This window comes from Nilaparvata lugens, chromosome 1 (assembly GCF_014356525.2).
Source record: "Nilaparvata lugens isolate BPH chromosome 1, ASM1435652v1, whole genome shotgun sequence".
Classification (NCBI taxonomy): domain Eukaryota; kingdom Metazoa; phylum Arthropoda; class Insecta; order Hemiptera; family Delphacidae; genus Nilaparvata; species Nilaparvata lugens.
Window position 1 is genome coordinate 14,586,409 of NC_052504.1, and position 23,069 is coordinate 14,609,477.

Sequence of the window (23,069 nt, forward strand, 5' to 3'; positions counted from 1 at the left end):
CTCTTCACCTTCATGAAGCTGCTCATGGAAGGAAATGTTTTTCAAGGTACAAGGGGGTGAATGAGGCATTGTAATAGTTGACTAAGGGATTGAAGTGAGATTTTTTGACATCTCATTTGAAATACTCTCTTGTATCAACAATTCTCAACATTTCGACCTCTAAACAGTCTTATTAGGCAGGGAAGGAATCAGGCTGATGAGAGTGCCTCATATCTGCAAGATTTCAAATTGTCTAGTGTATCAACAAATGAAGATTCAAATTATTACAATTACAAACACAGTGAAGTTCTTTGTACAGACTGTACTCTTTTCTGTGAGTAAGCAAGTGGACATACAAATGATCAGAGAGAAACTCTTTGTTCAGACTTAGTCCAGAACCAATTTCTTCATGCAAAATTTCCTTGTGCTAGATACATGGTGGCCCAAAAACCTCGTATTTTCGGCTCATTTTAAAAGCCGAGAAGAATGAAGTGTAGTACGATGAAATCTGAGCATTGTGTCGAAAGTTATAAGTGTTTGAAATTTTGATCCTTGAGGTATCCTTAAGAGCGCCTATCCACTAGGAAATACTGAAATTAAGTGCATCTAACGGGTGATTCTAATAGAACATAATCTCATGAACTTATGTCATTGTGCAAAATATCAATGTGAGGATAATGTAGTTGATGATGATGGTTGAAGCTGAGAATTAGGTGTTTTTCACAATACAAGGAGCAATGTTGTCAGGTGTACCTGGAAATCTATATGAGATAGAGCGCTCTACCTGATCTCAGATTGTAGAGTACAAAAATACGCCCAGAGGGATTTTGAATTATACATCTAAATGGTAACAATCGGAAGATATTGTTGATCAAAAACTAAAATTCATCAAAATTGATTTTTTTTTCTTCAAATTTCACTCATTTTTGAAAAATCATAACTCAGTACTCATTGGAGATAGAGAGTTCCGAATGATCTCATTTCATTCATAATTTTATAATCTAAAAAAGGGTAAGAGCAAATTTTTCTGTCCGATTACAAGATTTGGCAGAAATAGCTGAAAACTGGAAAATGAGCCGAAAATACGAGGTTTTTGGGCCAACCTATATCTAGCACAAGGAAATTTTGCATGAAGAAATTGGTTCTGGACTTCTCTTATGTACCCAAATAATATATTGAAAAATCAGAACTACAATATAAATTGCATGCACCAATGTATATATAGTGAGGTCCGTGTTATAATGACAGTATTTGATCAATTTTGGTTTTGCTATCCTTGTCTATCATTCGACAAAGCCGGTGGTACTATCCTTTTATGGGTCCACAACGATGCCAATTATGTTTTTTACAGTGTAGAAATATAATTAATTAATGCAGAGAATCGGCATCGCTATTCTTCTATCTTTATCCACTGCCATTATAACGTGGACCTCACTAGTGACTGGACTAAACTGTACAACGCTAAGGTTTCCGTTTAGTGTGAGTGTGCATATGTCTTCCCAAAGAAATATAGTGAGGTCCACGTTATAATGGCAGGGTTTGATTAACAATGGCATTGCTATCCTTGTCTATCATTCAACAAAGAGGATAGCGCTATCTCTTTCCCACTTTGCTCTGTTGCCAGATCGTCTTCTAACAATGTAGAATTGATCATTGATTAACAAAATATTTCATTCTAATCATTAAAATTTATTATTAAATTATAGAAAAATATAATTTCTTGCTTAATAAAATTTAATTGATGATTTTTAACGAGAATGAACAGTTAATATTACATCAATAAGCCTGTATCAGCTACCGTCTATAGAAGGCATTGACAAGACAGAGGATCGGCAACGTTAATTTCCTATCTTTTACCACTGCAATTATAACGTGGACCTCACTATAGAATCACAGAACTATTTCTTACAGACTGTACACTTGAAAGTTTTATTTTTGGTGTGAGTTACGCTTGTGGACATCCAAATTACTAGATACAGAGAAACTTTTTGTACAGACTGTACACTGGTAAGGTTCCTCTTTGGTGTGAGTCCGCTTGTGGACATTCAAATTACTAGATACAGAGAAACTTTTTGTACAGACTGTACACTGGTAAGGTTCCTCTTTGGTGTGAGTCCGCATATGGACATTCAAATTACTAGATACAGAGAAACTTTTTGTACAGACTGTACACTGGTAAGGTTCCTCTTTGGTGTGAGTCCGCATATGGACATTCAAATTACTCGATACAGAGAAACTTTTTGTACAGACTATACACTGGTAAGGTTCCTCTTTGGTGTGAGTACGCATATGGACATTCAAATTACTAGATACAGAGAAACTTTTTGTACAGACTGTACACTGGTAAGGTTCCTCTTTGGTGTGAGTCCGCATGTGGACATTCAAATTACTAGAAACATAGAAACATTTCTTACAGACTGTAGACTGGTTAGGTTTCTCTTTGGTGTGAGTAAGCAAGTGGACATACAAATGATAAGAGAGAGACTCTTTGTTCAGACTGTACAACGCTAAGGTTTCCGTTTGGTGTGAGTGTGCATATGCCTTCCCAAAGATCTAGAATCAGAGAACGATTTCTTACAGACTGTACACTGGTAAGGCATCTCTTTGGTGTGAGTCCGTATGTGGACATTCAAAGCATTAGAAACAGAGAAACATTTATTACAGACTGTACACTTGTGAGGTTTCTCTTTGGTGTGAGTAAGCAAGTGGTCATTCAAATGACCAGACTGAGAGAAGCTCTTCGTACAGACTGTACACTGGTAAGGCATCTCTTTGGTGTGTGTTCGCATGTGGTTATTCAAATGACCACTCTGAGAGAAACGTTTTGCACAGACTGAACACTGGTAAGGTTTCTCTTTGGTGTGTGTTCGCATGTGGTTATTCAAATGACCACTCTGAGAGAAACGTTTTGCACAGACTGAACACTGGTAAGGCATCTCTTTGGTGTGTGTTCGCATGTGGTTATTCAAAATACCACTCTGAGAGAATCGTTTTGCACAGACTGAACACTGGTAAGGCATCTCTTTGGTGTGTGTTCGCATGTGGTTATTCAAATGACCACTCTGAGAGAAACATTTCTTACAGACTGTACACTTGTGAGGTTTCTCTTTGGTGTGAGTACGCATGTGGACATTCAAATTATCAGACCGAGAGAAACTTATTGTACAGACAGTGCACTGGTAAGGTTTCTCTTTGGTGTGTGTTCGCATGTGAACATTCAAATTACTAGAAACAGAGAAACATTTCTCACAGACTGTACACTTGTGAGGTTTCTCTTTGGTGTGAGTAAGCAAGTGTTGATTCAAATGACCAGACTGAGAGAAGCTCTTCGTACAGACTGTACACTGGTAAGGCATCTCTTTGGTGTGACTCCGTATGTGGACATTCAAAGCACTAGAAACAGAGAAACATTTCTCACAGACTGTACACTTGTGAGGTTTCTCTTTGGTGTGAGTAAGCAAGTGGACTTTCAAATTACAAGACTGAGAGAAGCACTTTGTACAGACTGTACACTGGTAAGGCATCTCTTTGGTGTGTGTTCGCATGTGATTATTCAAATGACCACTCTGAGAGAAACGTTTTGCACAGACTGAACACTGATGGGGCTTTGTAACTGTCGTTTTGAGTGTTGTATTCTTATCTCCCTGATCTATGACATCTCGATTTTGATTAGGTTGTGTTTCTACTACCAGTATTTCATTGTTTCCATCTTGTGGTTCACAGTTTTCGTTTCTTCCTTCTTCTTCAGAGGAATCACCACAACTACCAGCTGATTGAGATACCTGAAAAAGTCCAAGAAATCAATTTGAAATATAATATTCTAGTGCGGGAAAATGTCAAAAAACAAATTGTTTTCTTGAAAACAGATTCTGCATTTATACAGTGGTTGAATACAATACTTGAACTATCTAGTGGCAAATCGCACAGATTATGTTTGAGAAGTATTCATACATCTTCATCAATCTCTATGTATTCAAATAGTTTTGCAAATAGTCAAATCGTCATTATAATTATCAATACGAATGGAATTCCCAATAATATCTTTTGGATTCGAAATTTGTTTTTCTGAGCTTTAAGGAGTGAGAATTGTTTTTTTGAAAAGTGAAAGTGACATAACCTACATTTTGATTCAGACTCTATAGTGTAAATTGGAAATGGGACAGCTTTGTGCAACAGCTTGTTATGCTTTTCTTCATGTCAAGTATTTGTACAGGATGTGATAAATAAATATTTAGTGAACCCTTAATTAGGTCCAATATGTTGTATTGAATTAAATAAAAATTAACAAACATATGCACATATTATATTCATTTGCTAAAAGCATCTTATTATAGGATAAAAACTGACAATATCAAAATACAGGAAGCAAACTCCAAGTTCTAGGTTGAGTGGTTAGTTAAATACTGTCTGAAAAAAGATTTTCACTCAAACAAGACTGTTAAGAAACTTTATGGTAAATGTCTTTATTGAATAAATAGGCTACTTGTATGTTGTATGGCTAATTGACCGAGGGAAGTGAGGTCTAAGATTCAAGTCGACGGTTTTGCATTTCTCTTTATGTTTAAATGTTTATATATATGTTGCGCATTTACAGCGAAACGCAGCAATAGATTTTCATGAAATTTGACAGGTTTGAATTTCGCGTCGACATATACATAAGGTTTTTTAAAATTTTGCATTTTAAGGATAATAAAAGGAAAAGGAGTTTCCTTCGAACATCAATATTACCGTAAAAATCAGACTATAGAATTATTCATCATAAATCAGCTGTCTAGTGGACTATAATACTACCCGTTCAAAAACATCGAACATCTTGAAAATGTATCTTTCCATCAACATTAGTAGACAGTTGTCTACTAACTTTGTCTTTCCATAAGCTGAGGCCATGATTCTAGTTTGGAGTTTGGAGTTATTGATAGAAAACATTTTTTTTACATTTTTCTTTTTTAATCTGATGATTAAAATTGCAACAAATATTATTGAAAAGAAATTGATTTCTAAAATCATGAAAAGTGAGAAATGAAGTTTGTAGGAAATCAGCATTATGGTAGTTTATTTTGTTAATTTCAACACACCGATTTTTCGCCAACATAACAACACAGAATTTTCTCTGATGGGTTGATTGGATTGGCATATCGACGGCAGCCAGACCTGATAACAGCGCTCACACTCACATTCCGGGACGACTTCACTGTACGATAGGACAGAAAGCTTTGTTTATTTAGGATTTTCTAGACATTTTAAATTGATAGATTATTTATTAATTTTTGAAAAAAAACATAACCACAGGTCAATGTAACTTACTGAGCGCGAGGTCTACTGTTCACAGAACTACTAGTGTATGATGTTCTTGTCATTCAAAACTTTCAAAAATCATTAAAACATCATGAGGTTCTGGTAAAAACCTCTTTACTGTTTTACAAATGAATTTACAAAATAAGTGTCATTGCGCACTGCAGACGTCAATCTACTTTTTAATGCTACATTTTTGCAAACATTTAATATCATCATCATCATCATCATCATCATCATATTTACATTTCAAAAATAAGTTTATAATAATTTCTCACAATTTTTTTTCAATAGTTTTCTATTTATACCACTAATATCTTGATTTTTAATATCTTACATTATGTTTTTCTTCAATAGTCTATATGTGCAAAATTCACTCATTTATTGAAATCAGTAATTACATGAGCATTAAACTATTATGAGGTGAATGACGTTTGTTTTTGCTTCTAACTGTAAGATCTCTTCTGATTTTGCATCCACTGTACTTTAAATAAACAAGTTCCATGCTCCAACATCATTGTTGCTTCTTTAACGCCAATATAGGGAAGTATTAAGACAAATTTGATATATTTCTCTGGAATATTTATGCACTAGAATTTGAAAGCTATCGTCTCACTTACAAATTCTTGATCTGAGCTCTGGTTCTGGTATTTTTTTCTTGCATTACTATCCAGTTCTTCCAAACGGACCAGTCTGACATAAGCAGTGGGCAAGGTTGTATCTGAAACATAAACCAACATCAATCAACTTGACCCTTGAGGTATGGAAGAGCACATAAAGCACAATCAATAGACATTTCTCATAACATTTACTTGTCTAAATCAACTGCTACAGCTGCTGAGGCTGAGCAAATGTTTTCAGCACATACAATTTTACATTCCTTGCCCTATTACCATAAGTAAGGAAAGTATTGCTTTCCGAAAAAAATTAAGGTACCCCAATTTCTAAATTTCTATACGTTTCAAGGTCCCCTGAGTCCAAAAAAGTGGTTTTTCGGTATTGGTCTGTGTGTGTGTGTGTGTGTGTGTGTGTGTGTGTGTGTGTGTGTGTGTGTGTGTGTTTGTACACGATCTCATCTCCCAATTAACGGAATGACTTGAAATTTGGAATTTAAGGTCCTTACAATATAAAGGTGTTCTATCTCTGCTGTTTGGAACACTTCTTCCCAGTTTTTTCCTTGGAAAAGCAGTGATGTATCGTCAGCAAAGGCTATAACTCTACCTTGAATTTGGATGGAGCACAATTCATTTGCAAAGATCGAATACAAAATTGGTCCTAAAACTGTTCCTTGAGGTATTCTAAACTTCATGGAACCCTCTGCACTCATATGGTTCTCAACCTTTGTTTTTTGCTGTCGATTGCTGAGGTAGGATCTGAACCATTCAAGAGGCACTCCTTATATACCTATTGCCTCAAGCTTTTTTATTAATAAGTCATGGTAAAAAGAGTCAAAGGCCTTTGCTAAATCTAAAAATACTGCTAGAAAATAATTATTATTTATTAAGCTCTGCTTTCAAATGTTCTCCTGCTTTGATAAACAAGAAGAGAAAACCATTGATTCATAATATGCGAGTGTTTAAACTTGTGAAGTCAGCCAATGAGTGAGTACTGCCTTAAAATAAATATGGTACGGTATACTCACTTTTTGCCAATTAATTTGAAATAAGGCTTAATGTTCTGCTAGAGAAAAGGAGAAAAATCATTGATTCATATGCAAGTGTTCAAACTAATATGTTATAGAGTGGTTTATCTTATGTAAAATTTATTTTGGAATCCAATGCAACCGGTTTGAAGTTCGATATACAATGATGATTGAGATAGGTACCTATGATACCAATGATGATTGAGGTACCGTACATCTCAGTTACTATTGAGATTTGAGTATTGTTATATAATTTTTACAGAAGACTGTAGACAATAATATTTATTGAACCACCTTACAGGTAAGTTAGTGAATTTGGTGGAGAGAAAAGGAAGGTAAAATGCAAAGAATTTAGGTGTTTGATTTATTAGTACCGTAAGTAAGTACCAAGTATTATTGAATTAGTAATTACTGATAGGAATGTCAATAAATCATCATTTAATAATAATAGATTTATTTTGTATGTTTGTTTCCCAATTTACTTAGCTCACTCTCTCTTAAATTGAAAGATATAATGTCAGACAAAGCAATGTGTCAAGAATTTAAAGCTACAATAATTCAAGAATTTGCTTTATAAATTATATATGAAGGTCAAAAATATGAAATATCAACTTTCCCTGACTAAATTTAATTTATTCAATAGATTATTTGTTGTTTTGTGGTTTATTTTTATAGATTTTTGCAAGTCAATAATTATCTGAGAACAAATTGAAAATGCCGGTTTTATCCGGCTTTTTGAATTAATGGTCACGTCAGGCAACCTTACAATATCCCATCATATACAGCAGTATATTTCTTTTTGTGTGGTATTTGAAATTGAATATTGAAATTTCACAGAATAATGAAGAATCTATTATTTAAAAGATCATTATCGATTTAGTTTCTCCATAAGAGTAATTCATTTCATTAACCAAGAAATCCTTTCGCTCGGGAGACAGCCACTCGGACGACAGAGCGCTCGGGCGACTTTGTAAACAAGCCATTTACCACTCTTTCGACATTGTAAACAAACTATATATAGCTAATCCATGACGTAGGCAGCTCTCAGCGCTCCAGGTGGAATAATTTGCTTTCAAAATATGTAGCTCTATGAATCCCTTGTTCCAAGCTTCGTTCTCCAAAAAAGGCGCGCAAATACGAATTTAAAGATTTTAAGATTACGAATTTTAAAAGTTTGTTTCAGATGCGTAATAATTTTATTTTTCTGAAAAGATGTGAAAAGATATGAATCTATGGATATAGTTTATACTCTTGTCCTCTAAATTATAATTTCTGTTTGTTTCAGATGCGTGATAATTTTATTTTTCGGAAAAGATGTGAAATGATATGAATCTATGGATATAGTTTATACTTGTCTTCTGAATTATAATTTCTCTGAACGTTGGACAACACATCCATAGGAGTTTATTCATGAAATAAATTTCCACACTTCTATAGAAAATCAAGTGACACGAGTTTTGTGAGAAAATAGAAAAATAGTTTGGATTGATGGATTTTGGAACTGTAATTTGGACATAACGAGTTTAGGAACGGTTTACTATTGGGAAATCAGATCAGGTACCAAGATCATGAGCTGGAAAATATAAATTCAGCATAACTTAATACATTTTCATTTTATTTTCAGGAATAAGTCAATGATATATAAAATTAAAATCAGAATAATAGATATATATTTTTTCCTTCAAAAATAAGTAAAAATGTAGTATGAAAAACAATCAGATAGATTTTGTATTTTCTCTTGAGTAATATTCAAATACCAAGGCATAAAATTACAATCATCAAAATTTGTAAGAAACAAATTTATGAAGAGTTCCATAATAGAAACGACAGAACAAAAATTATATGCAATAATATAAAAATTCAAAGAAGGAAATACGGTAGTTTGTTTTCAGATGTTCATATTTTTTATTAAATCAATAAGTCAATGCAGTATGTAAAATTACAATCATCAAAATTTGTAAGAAACATGTAGTGAAATTCTCATAATATAAACGACAAAACAAAAATTGTATACAACAATAATATAAAGAATTGAAAAAAGAAATAGTTTGCTTTCAGAAGTTCAGCATGTCATCATTTACTTCTAATGAGTTCTTGCAAAGTAGTGTGAAATTACAATCATCAAAATTTGAAAGAAACATTCAGAAAAAGTTTCATTATAAAAATGAATAAAAACTACAAAACAAAAATACAGTAATAATAATATTTAGAAAATTCTAAAAATAATGAATAGTTTATTTTCAGGTGTGTGGTGTGTATCATGTCACAGTCCCAAAATATTTCCCTAATATATTTTCAAAATATTTCCCAAATGTTTATCAACTTGGATAAACAACATTACTATAATCCAATTGCAATGTCAGATAAAGAATTCATTTTTTCATTATTCAACCTGCAAACTTAGGTCAAGTGATCATAATGCACAATGGATCTGAAGCCACAAGTGAAATAGAAAATGTAGTTGGACATATACAGTACGAGCAATGATTCAGTAAATTGATTCAGTAAATGTACATGGATATTTTCTTCATGGTATTTTTGAATAGAGAATTTTTCTCAAAAGAATATTAATTTTTGAAAAACTTATTCGTTTAAAATAACTCAATTTCTGTATTTTTATTTATATTTAATATTATTGATTACCTACTTATTCCATTATCTCACAAAAGTAATAATCAGAAAAAAGTTTTTGGCCTACCGTAATATTTTTGCACATTCTTAAAAAAATGATACCCCACTTCATCATAATATAATGTGACGGGGTAATAGATAATATTTAATGATATATAAATAGTATTTAATAATCAATAAAAAATACTATTCATATATAGACAAGTAGTATCAATAAAAAACTTTTATGGAGAAACAACCAAAATAAATTCCTGTTGCCATATTTATAATAGAAAACAATCAAAGCAAAAGATTCACGTTTTCAATTATTTAACTGACCTGGGCAATAGTAATTTTAGTGAAACCCTTCATACTCCAATATCGCGATATACATCATCTACTTCTGATCAAAGAAATAATGAGACTATAAAATATTATTCATTGACCGAGCAAAGCGAGGTCCAAGATTCAAGTTGACAGTTTTGCTTTTCTCTTGATGTGTGTTCCGCATTTACAGCGAAACACTGTATTTACAGCCTGGTTGCACAAAATCCGGTTAAATTTTAACCGTGATTAATTTCACGAGAACCAATCAGAGAAGACCTTTTTGATGAGACGCTTCTCTGATTGGTTCTCGTGGAATTAATCACAATTAAAACTTGACCGGCTTTCTAGTTTTTGGAAAATTTAATTTGAACGTGGACTATGTCCCATTTTGGCAAGCAAATTTTCCAACTCCAGCTGTTTAAAGTATAGAACTTAACTAAATCTCGAGCTCGGAAACCGGTCCTTAATGCCCTTAGGCATTAAAAACCAATTTGCAAAAATAGACGAAATACAGCTGACTCAATTTGTGTTTTCTTCAGGATAATAATATTATGAGAGTAGAAGAATTTTCTCCATACTCCAATATTACCTACTTGCTTTCTTTGTAAGGGCTACTCGTATTTATATAATATTGAATGTAATCTATAATCCAGCTGACAGTTGATTTGTTTTTTAATAGAATAACTAGTGACCCCTGGGTTATAGAACTCGCTCATGAACTGTTGTATTGATCTCTGAAATCCGCAATTTGTAATTATACCCTGATTTAATGAGAATTATTATGGAAACAGTTAAATATCTCTTTTACAAGTAGTATGATATGACATTAGGTTCCATGGGGATCCTATTCCAATTGAAAAAAAACTACTTTCTATCGCTTCAAAACTATACTCATCCAACTTCATTTTTCAAATAGGAACATGGTCATATGATACATGATTTCGATACAGAATTTAAAAAGAAAATTAATGACAAAACCTGCACATATATCTGAAAACGTTTCATGATCTCAACATTAAAGATAATACTAATAATTAATTGATCGAGCGAAGTGAGGTCTAAGATTCAAGTCGACGGTTTGGCATTTCTCTTAATGTTTAAATGTTTATATATATTGCGCATTTACGGCGAAACGCGGTAATAGATTTTCATGAAATTGACAGGTATATTTATGTTCCTTTTTAAATTGCGCGTCGACGTATATACAAGGTTTTTTGGAAATTTTACATTTCAAGGATAAAATAAAAGGAAAAAGGAGCCTCCTTCAGTGAAAATCAGACTATAGAATTTTTCATCATAAATCAGCTGTCGAGTTGACTATAATTGCATGCCATGACGCATGCAATTCAATATCTCTATGTAACTTGGTAAAAAATTAGCATCTGTGTAGACTATAATTGCATGCCTCATTGAATACAATTTTTATGCACTATTAAATAATAGGATGCAAAGAACTTATAACAGCTCGTCTGGGCGCCTAGATGTCTTCTGGTTTTCTCGCGCTAAATTCTGGAAAGCGTTATATGTTAATTAAATCTTGTGTAAGCATGATCTTATCAAATAATAATAGTTAGTGTATCAGTGTGGATTTGCTTATGGTTTGGGACGTCGTTATGATTGCGCGAGGTCTACTGTTCACAGAACTACTAGTGATACAAAAATGAAATATATGGGTACCTACATTGAATAATCGAGTGTTAGTAAACACTAATAGTAGCTCTACTCACAATTTTAACACTGAACAAAAAAAAATTGTCATAGAAAATTTGTCAATGTCATAGCAACTGCTATCACAATTAGTATTATCAATTACGCGTATTTACCCAGTCAATAGACAGGCAGACAGACGTTAACATTAATATAGAACTTATAAATGAAATAATTATGTTGAGTATTATTCAGCTGAAATCATGTGTCGGCGCATAAAGGACAGTCAGTGTGATACCAGCCTGCCAAATAGCATCAGATTTTTTAAATGAATTGAAAAATTACATGAATAGCATCTAATTAATTCCAGCTGACTGAATGATAAAAAAATCGAAACAAATTTTTCTTCTTAAGCACTTTCAATGTTATTTGTATATCCTGAAAAAGGACGATGGAGTTAGGCCCGCCGCAAAGTAGACCCACGTTAATCCACGAAAAGCAACCCACGCTGTGGAATGTTTTTTAAACTATTGCTATAAAATTATTCATAATCAATCAGCTGACAAGTGATTATTCATTGCATGTGTTACACAGATGTCTAGAGAAGCCTATCAATGGTTTACAAAACATCCCACGGCGTGGGTTGCTTTTCGTGGATGTGGTCATTCAAAGCACTAGAAACAGAGAAACATTTCTCACAGACTGTACACTTGTGAGGTTTCTCTTTGGTGTGAGTAAGCAAGTATTGATTCAAATGACTAGACTGAGAGAAGCTCTTCGTACAGACTGTACACTGGTAAGGCATTTCTTTGGTGTGTGTTCGCATGTGGTTATTCAAATGACCACTCTGAGAGAAACGTTTTGCACAGACTGAACACTGGTAAGGCATCTCTTTGGTGTGAGTCCGTATGTGGTCATTCAAAGCACTAGAAACAGAGAAACATTTCTCACAGACTGTACACTTGTGAGGTTTCTCTTTGGTGTGAGTAAGCAAGTATTGATTCAAATGACCAGACTGAGAGAAGCTCTTCGTACAGATTGTACACTGGTAAGGCATTTCTTTGGTGTGTGTTCGCATGTGGTTATTCAAATGACCACTCTGAGAGAAACGTTCTGCACAGACTGAACACTGGTGAGGCATCTCTTTGGTGTGTGTTCGCCTGTGATTATTCAAACGACCACTCTGAGAGAAACGTTTTGCACAGACTGAACACTGGTAAGGCTTTGCTTTGGTATTTGTTCGCATGTGGTTATTCAAATGACCACTCTGAGAGAAACTTTTTGCAGAGACTGAATACTGATGGGGCTTTGTAACTGTCGTTTTGAATGTTGTATTCTTATCTGCCTGATCTATGACATCTTGATTTTGATTAAGTTGTGTTTCTACTACCAGTATTTCATTGTTTCCATCTTGTGGTTCACAGTTTTCGTTTCTTCCTTCTTCTTCTTCTTCTTCTTCTTCTTCTTCTTCAGAGGAATCACCACAACTACCAGCTGATTGAGATACCTGAAAAAGTCCAAGAAATCAATTTGAAATATAATATTCTAGTGCGGGAAAATGTCAAAAAACAAATTGTTTTCTTGAAAACAGACTCTGCATTTATACAGTGGTTGGATACAATACATGAACTATCTAGTGGCAAATCGCACAGATTATGTTTGAGAAGTATTCATACATCTTCATCAATCTCTATGTATTCAAATAGTTTTGCAAATAGTCAAATCGTCATTATAATTATCAATACGAATGGAATTCCCAATAATATATTTTGGATTCGAAATTTGTTTTTCTGAGCTTTGAGGAGTGAGAATTGTTTTTTTGAAAAGTGAAAGTGACATAACCTACATTTTGATTCAGACTGTATAGTGTAAATTGGAAATGGGACAGCTTTGTGCAACAGCTTGTTATGCTTTTCTTCATGTCAAGTATTTGTACAGGATGTGATAAATAAATATTTAGTGAAACCTTAATTAGGTCTAATATGTTGTATTGAATTAAATAAAAATTAACAAACGTATGCACATATTATATTCATTTGCTAAAAGCATCTTATTATAGGATAAAAACTGACAAATAATATCAAAATACAGGAGGCAAACTCTAAGTTCTAGGTTGAGTGGTTAGTTAAATACTCTCTGAAAAAAGATTTTCACTCAAACAAGACTGTTAAGAAACTTTATGGTGAATGTCTTTATTGAATAAATAGGCTACTTGTATGGCTAATTGACCGAGGGAAGTGAGGTCTAACATTCAAGTCGACGGTTTTGCATTTCTTTTTATGTTTAAATGTTTATATATATGTTGCGCATTTACAGCGAAACGCAGCAATAGATTTTCATGAAATTTGACAGGTTTGAATTTCGCGTCGACATATACATATTTTTTTTTAATTTTGCATTTTAAGGATAATAAAGAGAAAATGATTTTCCTTCGAACATCAATATTACCGTAAAAATCAGACTATAGAATTATTCATCATAAATCAGCTGTCTAGTGGACTATAATACTACCCGTTCAAAAACATCGAACATCTTGAAAATGTATCTTTCCATCAACATTAGTAGACAGTTGTCTACTAACTTTGTCTTTCCATAAGCTGAGGCCATGATTCTAGTTTGGAGTTATTGATAGTAAACATTTTTTTTACATTTTTCTTTTTTAATCTGATGATTAAAATTGCAACAAATATTATTGAATAGAAATTTATTTCTAAAATCATGAAAAGTGAGAAATGAAGTTTGTAGGGAATCAGCATTATGGTAGTTTATTTTGTTAATTTCAACACACCGATTTTTCGCCAACATAACAACACAGAATTTTCTCTGATGGGTTGATTGGATTGGCATATCGACGGCAGCCAGACCTGATAACAGCGCTCACACTCACATTCCGGGACGACGTCACGGTACGATAGGACAGAAAGCTTTGTTTATTTAGGATTTTTCTAGACATTTTAAATTGATAGATTATTTATTAATTTTTGAAAAAAAACATAACCACAGGTCAATGTAACTTACTGAGCGCGAGGTCTACTGTTCACAGAACTACTAGTGTATGATGTTCTTGTCATTCAAAACTTTCAAAAATCATTAAAACATCATGAGGTTCTGGTAAAAACCTCTTTACTGTTTTACAAATGAATTTACAAAATAAGTGTCATTGCGCACTGCAGACGTCAATCTACTTTTTAATGCTACATTTTTGCAAACATTTAATATTATCATCATCATCATCATCATCATCATATTTACATTTCAAAAATAAGTTTATAATAATTTCTCACAATTTTTTTTCAATAGTTTTCTATTTATACCACTAATATCTTGATTTTTAATATCTTACATTATGTTTTTCTTCAATAGTCTATTTATGTGCAAAATTCACTCATTTATTGAAATCAGTAATTACATGAGCATTAAACTATTATGAGGTGAATGACGTTTGTTTTTGCTTCTAACTGTAAGATCTCTTCTGATTTTGCATCCACTGTACTTTAAATAAACAAGTTCCATGCTCCAACATCATTGTTGCTTCTTTAACGCCAATATAGGGAAGTATTAAGACAAATTTGATATATTTCTCTGGAATATTTATGCACTAGAATTTGAAAGCTATCGTCTCACTTACAAATTCTTGATCTGAGCTCTGGTTCTGGTATTTTTTTCTTGCATTACTATCCAGTTCTTCCAAACGGACCAGTCTGACATAAGCAGTGGGCAAGGTTGTATCTGAAACATAAACCAACATCAATCAACTTGACCCTTGAGGTATGGAAGAGCACATAAAGCACAATCAATAGACATTTCTCATAACATTTACTTGTCTAAATCAACTGCTACAGCTGCTGAGGCTGAGCAAATGTTTTCAGCACATACAATTTTACATTCCTTGCCCTATTACCATAAGTAAGGAAAGTATTGCTTTCCGAAAAAAATTAAGGTACCCCAATTTCTAAATTTCTATACGTTTCAAGGTCCCCTGAGTCAAAAAAGTGGTTTTTCGGTATTGGTCTGTGTGTGTGTGTGTGTGTGTGTGTGTGTGTGTGTGTGTGTGTGTGTACACGATCTCATCTCCCAATTAACGGAATGACTTGAAATTTGGAATTTAAGGTCCTTACAATATAAAGGTGCATACAGATCATACAGATATATACGCGCCGCGAAAATAAGCAATTCACTTTTAATCAGCTGATGCCAAGCTTTTTATATCTGTACCTTACCGTTTCTGTAAAAATACAGATAAAAGTAACTGAATAAAAGTGAATTGCTCATGTTCGCGGCGCGTATATCTGTACGCACCTTAAGGATCCGACACGAACAATTTTGATCAAATGCAATTCAAGATGGCGGCTGAAATGGCAAAAATGTTGTCAAAAACAAGGTTTTTCGCAATTTTATCGAAAACGGCTCCAATTTTGATCAAATTTATACCTAAAATTGTCATTAATAAGCTCTATCAACTGCCACAAGTCCCATATCTGTAAAAATTTCAGGAGCTCCGCCCCATCAATGCAGATAGATTCCCAATTATCAGGCTTCAGATACAATTGAAACAAAAAAATCAAGTGGAAAATATTGAGCATGAAAATCTCTTCAATTAATGTCGAGTAACATTTTCACCTAAAATTTAAAATAAGCTCGAAATTTGAGAAAATGTGATTATTCAATTGCAAATTATTGTTGATTCTATTAAATCATCCACTATGAAGAGATAGGAGACCTCGTGTGTCTCCAACGTTATTGCCCTGTCACCAGCTGGCTCAGATCTTTGAATAGTAGACTTGAGATGCGCGTGAACACTGGCGTCAGGTGATCAATTTTCATAACGGCAAGGAAAGTTGTGTGAGTGCGCCACACCAGATTTCTTTGAATACAACGATCTGATATTTAGAAAACCGATCATTCATTCTGATAATGTTATAATCTATGTAATGAATGAAATTTGTTTAATTTTTTAAAATAAATCAGTAGTTTTAAAAATTTATCAAGTCGGTTTTATTCAAAAAAAGCCGCTTGTCCGGCGAACTTCGTACCGCCAAAAAGTCAATGTATCTCATGTCACACTTGCTTCATTTGTTGAATCATGAAATTTATCTGACAATCAATATTATCATTCACATCTCAATACGGACTTCCTATGTGCTTAGTCATGCAACATTTATTATTCTGAAAACATATTCCTCTCAATCATTGGTAGTAATATCTATCAGTAAAGTGTTGAATTAAAAAAAATAGATAGGTTAAATCAGTGTTTCAAAGATTAATTCAATGTGTTCATAGTTGTTGATTGTCAATAGATAGTCCAGGAAATATGTGATGTACGATGAATCACATAGAATTCCATATTCTTTCCAACTTCCATTTTGGGATGAATATAAGCTAAGCTAAATTTAAAAAAAATTGTAAATTATTCTGTCATTCTTCAGTAATATTAATGATGCAATATCAACAACTGTCTTTCATAAGGTGAATAATTTTTTCCAACATTTTCCAGTTTCTCAATGATAGGTGACTGATAATAAATTATTTGTATAGGTCTTCTAAGGAACCATTATCTACAGCTGGTACCAACCAGCCAAAGATTACAACTCCATCTTTGGAGTACAACTCCAAACTAACGTTTTAATACCAGTACACAATTTATCACAGGGTGACCTGTTTATTACAGCTGGTAACTTGATATGCTAAATCATATTATCACAACATGATCATCTTTCCGTTCTTCGGTAGCCGCTCGGCCGACAATTTTGAAAACATAGGTCTGTAAATTGGATTAATATTATAATTATTATTAGCCCCCTATTCAAAATTTCTTGTCAGAAACCATCCCCAATATTCACACAACATATCCCCAAAGTTTCATGCCGTTCTGTCAAGTAGTTTTCGAGTCTATAGGGAACAAACAAACAAACATTCATATATATAATAGATTAATAATTGAGGCGATATACGGAAAAAGGGCACATAGAGTAAAATTGTGTTTTGAGAAAATAGCATTTAAAAAAAATTACCAAATCAAAATTCATTATATTGATTTCATGTTTATCGAGAATGATACATGATTATATTTCTAATATTTATTTCAATAAATATGTTTAAAAAGTTGCTTGTATGTGTCCTTTTTCCAAAATAAAGAAAAATTTATTCTGTACAAATTTGGGTTTGATCAACTAGAAAACACATGTTATTAAATGCTAAATGCTGTATTCTTCGTAAATAAAAAGGTTTTTTACATATAAAAAAGTTTTCAATCATTTTATTAAAATATATGTTGAAAAAAATCAATATTGAAATATGCATAGCAGGTTGCATAGGTTTGAATGGTTTGAATTTCACAGTATTGAAGCTTTCAGCGCACAGCAAAGAACGATCTTGTTTTACCTTTATAATAACATATTTCATGATAGTGAACTTATTTGACTTTGATGAAGGTCTTGACAGAAACATAGGGAGAAATAGTTTCACTGACCACCAAATCCCTCATTGACACAGCTTTTTATAAACAGTTGTACCAACATCAGTTTTCAAGATTTTTGTTTGAGATGTTCAGTTTATGGGTGAAAAACCAGGCACAAATGTGGGTCAAGAGGCTGAGTCAAGGGTGGCCGGGCACCCTAGAGGCAAATTGGCCGCCCCTTCCTCGGCGGAAGGACCTACAAAGAAGGCCAGGAGTGGAACTCACGCAGGTCATGAGGACTAATCAGTCTGAAGAGACTGCCAAGCATATCACACTGGATTGCGACAAGGATTGCAACCAGGTGATGAATGGAATGTTAGTATAGGGAAAAACTCCTGATTCTTGTAAAGGACATAGCCTAACTAACATACTACTTGGGAACAAAATAAGCTTCGGTTGACGTGTGGGGTTCTTTGAACCTTTGGATCCTTGAATCCGTCCCTTCTAAAACAATAAACAATACCCTTTTTGTAATGATGAAAACAAATTTTTCAATGACATGAGAATGTCGAAATACTCCTTTTTAGAACTGCATTCACTAATAATGGTAGACATAACCGGAACAAACACCGGAATGAGGAAATGTATTTCGCCAGTACAGAAACTTGTCATTACTAAGGTAAGTAAAAAAATTACTTTAAGCAAGTAAACTAGTAGGTTTACTGGTGATGACTCACTCATGGCGAAGTGGCTGGCTGCCTGTACAGTAGCCAGTGATTCCTTCTGGTTGCCTAGTCTAATACAAGCCTTGAGGCTTATATCCGTTAATTTTGTGAACTGTCCTCTCAATTATCAAAATTTACCATTTTATCAAAATGCAGTAAAAAACATTGCCTGTAAATCAACTAACCTTTGCTTAATGTCCTTTCAGTTTTTTCATCATTTCCTTCTCCTATAGCTTCTTCAGTTGAGTGTGTTTCCTCCTCTTTAATAGTGAATAAACTGCCAGGGTTGGATGAAACCTGGGAAAATACAATAAGATAATATCTGATCAACATGCACACTTTAAACATAGAACTCTTTCTTCCATAAATTACAGTTTGTGTATAATAGGTAAATTAATCAATGGTATAGCATCTAAAGTGGCAAAAACAGAGAGATGCATTAATAATTTTTACTCCAAACAGAACAAAAACTAACTACTAACAAAAAATTGGTGCTTTGCATTCCTGAATTATAAGCTAATACATCCAAATAGCAAGGCATACTTTATATGCTAGCTCAACCCGTTTTAGTGACTAGAATGTCATGTTTTTCCTTCACTTTGGTAATGTATCAAATGGGTAAGATTCTATATTTTATAGTAAAATATTAGTTATAATGCGTGGAATAAATGATAAAACGAACGTATTAAACGCACGATGTTGTCCCGACCTAGCCATTGTTCACACTAAAACTGCATATCATGGCGCGTCTAATGACACCATCCCCACCCTTCTGCTCCACCCCTTCTTCGTGCAACGCCCTTCCAAAACCCTGTACTAGTAATGTTCCAGAGCTGTATTTTATCAATGATTCTAGAGTTCAAAAGAATACAACTCACTGCCATATTTCATTGCACTGAACGAGTTCCAAATACTATTAGATTCATTGAGTGATAAATCTAGGAAATTAGTGAGACTGGAATAGAAAAACTTCTGAATTTCAAGTGATACTTGGAAACATTTAAAAATATGGAAGCAATTTGGCTTTGTAGTCGCGCTGATAAGCTATCTATAATATGAGTTAAGCTCCACGTGCCTGCTACTCCCTTTGTAAGGGTGACCACTTTGGAAGCTGAAGTCCTCTAAATACTATTTATGAGTTTGAAAATCACTTCCCGGTGGTTTGGAAACCAAGTAAAGCTGTAGGTAACTGAGTTTGTAGTTGACTCATATTTCATTATCATTAGTCTCATTACCATTGCACAAGCCTAGAGTTCATGTGGGAATCATCGTCAGCAAAAATTTTACCTGTTCGTCAACCAAAACTTCCTGCTTGCCAAGCCAGGACATGGTGTAGTCGATGTCAATCTCTTCTTTGATGTCAATCTCTTCTTCATCCATGTCTCTTGGCTCAGACTTTACCTGTAAAGAATGAGGATACTGGTTAAATGGAACATAGTAGCCAACTGTAGAATAGGGGATCATCAGGGTCCAGGGTTTGAGTTATTATGAGCAAGTGGAAAATGTATAAAAGCAAACTAAAAAGCTACGGTGCAGAAGAAAGTGTGATAGGAAGAAGAAAACTTTGATATTAAATGAATTTTTACTTCATAAATTATATATTTTTGAGGTTATGAAAACTTAATTCATAATATTCAGTAATTATGAATAGGCTAATCATAATAATTATACCGAATACTTTTGAGGTTATGAAAAAATAAATCCGTAAACTTGACTTTACGTTTTCAAAATCGCCCATTCAACTTTAATGTTGAAAAAACTAGAAATCAAGGAAAATTTACCAATGCAAACGCAGCTTAAAATGCCAGTTATAATGTTGTTCGATATGGAGTCATATATGGAGTCACAGTTGGTGTGATGAAGTTTGTTGCAGACGAGATTGCTGTGCCTTTGTCTCATGTGCTTGATGTCTGTTTGAGTCATGGCTATTTCCCTGATGCCCTGAAGTTGTTACGCACAATACCAGTCTATAAGAAGGGAGACCCTCAGTCTATGAGCTACTACCGACCTATATCGATAATTCATGTGATGGGTAAGGTGCTTGAGACCCTAATGAAGGAGCGACTGGTGTCCTACTTTGAAAAGAATCACCTGTTCTCGGATGCTCAGCATGACTTTAGACGTGGAAGGTCAACGGTTACGGCTGTCTCAGGTATGATTGACTGCATTGTTGAAAGCCTTTGAGAGGAGGGATTTTGTGCATCTGGGCCTAGCAGATTTAAGCAATGCTTTTGATTGTGTACCTCATGGGATCCTTGGGAACCAAAGAAGTTCAAGAGTTTTGGAATGTGTAGTAATGTCTTGAAAGTGGGACACTCATCTCCTACTTAGCTGGAAGGAAACAAGTTGTGTCCATTGGTGGTGCCTCCCAGCCCATAAGGGTGGATCATAGCGTGCCGCATAGATCAGTGATGGGCTCTCTACTCTTCCTGGTCGCGTTCAATGACTTCGGGTTCATTGGACCTGTCTTAATTCTTGCAGATGACGCCACAATCTATTCAAGGGGGCAGACGGCAGAACAGGCGGAATTACATGTACAGAGAGTTTTTAGCAGTACCAAATAGTGGTTTGCAGAAAATAGACTCTGCCTAAATGAGGAAAAATGAGACACACGAGGTCTGCTATCTCTTCATAGTGGATGATTTAATACAATCAACAGTTTGCAATTGAATAATCACATTTTGTCGAATTTTTATATTATTTTCAATTTTAGGTGAAAATATTACAAAACATTAATTGCAGAGATTTCCATGCTCAATCTTTCCCACTTGAAATTTTATCTGAAGCCTGATAATTGGGAATTTAAAATCAAACTTTGCATAGATGGGGCATTTTTATCACTACTGATACATTTTTAAAACTACTGATTTATTTTAAAAAAATCAAACAAATTTCATTCATTACATAGATTATAACATTATCAATCTCCAGTGAACTTTTTACTAGAATGAAAATGGTGTATCAACAGAAGCTAATATCTCAAAATCAGTTGAATAAATGATCGGTTTTCTAAATATCAGATCGTTGCATTCAAAGAAATCTGGTGTGGCGCACTCACACAACTTTCCTTGCCGTTATGAAAGTTGATCACCTGACGCTAGTGTTCACGCGCATCTCAAGTCTACTATTCAATGATCTGAGCCAGCTGGTGATAGGACAATAACGCTGGAGACACACGAGGTCTGCTATCTCTTCATAGTGGATGATTTAATAGAATCAACAGTTTGTAATTGAGTAATCACATTTTCTCGAATTTCGAGCTTATTTTAAATTTTTGAGGTGAAAATGTTACTGAACATTAATTGCAGAGAGTTTCCCATGCTCAATCTTTTCCACTTGAAATTTTTTGTTTAAATTCTATCTGAAGCCTGATAATTGGGAATCTAAAATCAAAATTTGCATAGATGGGGCGGAGCTCCTGAAATTTTTACACATATGGGACTTGTGGCAGTTGATAGAACTTATCAATGACTATTCTAGGTATAAATTTGATCAAAATCGTGAGGGTCCTTTTTGAGTAAATCGCAAAAAACCCTGTTTTTGACAACATTTTTGCCATTTTAGCCGCCATTTTGAATTGCATTTAATCGAAATTGTTCGTGTCGGATCCTTATATTGTAAGTACCCTTAAGCCTTAAGTTCCAAATTTAAAGTAATTCTGTTAATTGGGAGATGAGATATCGTGTACACAGACACACAGACCAATACCCAAAAACCACTTTTTTTGAGTACTATAGAAATTGGGCTTCCTTAATTTATTTTCGGAAAGCAATACTTACCTATGGAAATAAGGCAAGGAAAGTAAAGATAGCCAATTAAAATAAATAAATCTTACCCTCAATACTGGATTCATCATTCGAGATTATTAGATAAGGATTATCTAATGCTAAAATTTAGTGTATCCTATTAATTCAAACTAGATGAATATCTGATGAAAATCAAAAAAAAATAAATACTAAGTTGATTTTGAAAAAAGAAAGCTAAAACTGATAGAATAGAACAAAACATAACCTTTTAGAATTGGGAGTGAGTTTATTTCAATCGTTGATTGTTGATTACGGTTTTCCCGTTTCCGACTTGCAACATAATAATAATAAAGTTATTAATATTGCTCATTCTGTATTGAGTATTAAACTGTATTTATATTCTGTAAATACTGTAAAAACTGTATTAAAATAAATTCTTTATTTTCCAGAAGTATCAATAATAATTAACAATTTCGATATCACACAATAACAATATTTACAATTCATTTTCAAAACATCTTCACAGATAATCAATAGATTTTCCGTCGCAATAATTGATCAAGGTTAACTGTTTCTGAAAAAATACTTTTAATGTGATATTCACGTTATAATGTCAGTAAAATAGTAGCACTACTGTGTTGCCGATGCTCTATACCTTATGGTATTCATGTCAATTATTCTTAATTAGAATCAAATATACTTTT

General features: G+C 33.6%; 2 protein-coding genes and 1 long non-coding RNA gene across 4 annotated transcripts; 1 reads left to right on the top strand and 2 right to left on the bottom strand.

The window, feature by feature from the left end:
* Positions 1–1,755: 1,755 nt before the first annotated feature.
* LOC120351974 (zinc finger protein 664-like) lies at positions 1,756–6,216 on the bottom strand. Of its 2 annotated transcripts, XM_039431308.1 has the most exons (3): positions 5,892–6,215; positions 3,045–3,761; positions 1,756–2,376 (listed from the first exon to the last, which is right to left on the bottom strand). In XM_039431308.1, exons 1-3 carry the CDS (start codon positions 6,009–6,011, stop codon positions 1,909–1,911), a joined length of 1,305 nt encoding a protein of 434 aa, XP_039287242.1. In that variant the 5' UTR covers positions 6,012–6,215; the 3' UTR covers positions 1,756–1,908. The 2 variants fall into 2 exon arrangements, with proteins under 2 accessions (XP_039287242.1, XP_039287237.1); XM_039431303.1 differs by having other exon boundaries at positions 2,340–3,761; positions 5,892–6,216.
* A 1,691-nt stretch (positions 6,217–7,907) lies between these two features.
* Positions 7,908–9,499, top strand: LOC120351978. Its single transcript, XR_005571681.1, has 2 exons — positions 7,908–7,969; positions 8,199–9,499. It is a non-coding gene; the product is annotated as an uncharacterized LOC120351978 (long non-coding RNA).
* Positions 9,500–11,547: 2,048 nt separating this feature from the next.
* LOC111059067 (zinc finger protein 771-like) lies at positions 11,548–22,667 on the bottom strand. The gene is made up of 6 exons (XM_039419887.1): positions 22,455–22,667; positions 19,907–20,020; positions 18,805–18,916; positions 15,126–15,226; positions 12,133–13,004; positions 11,548–11,587 (listed from the first exon to the last, which is right to left on the bottom strand). The coding sequence occupies exons 1-6, from the start codon at positions 22,473–22,475 to the stop codon at positions 11,548–11,550; spliced, it is 1,260 nt and encodes a 419-aa protein (XP_039275821.1). The 5' UTR covers positions 22,476–22,667.
* Positions 22,668–23,069: the final 402 nt, after the last annotated feature.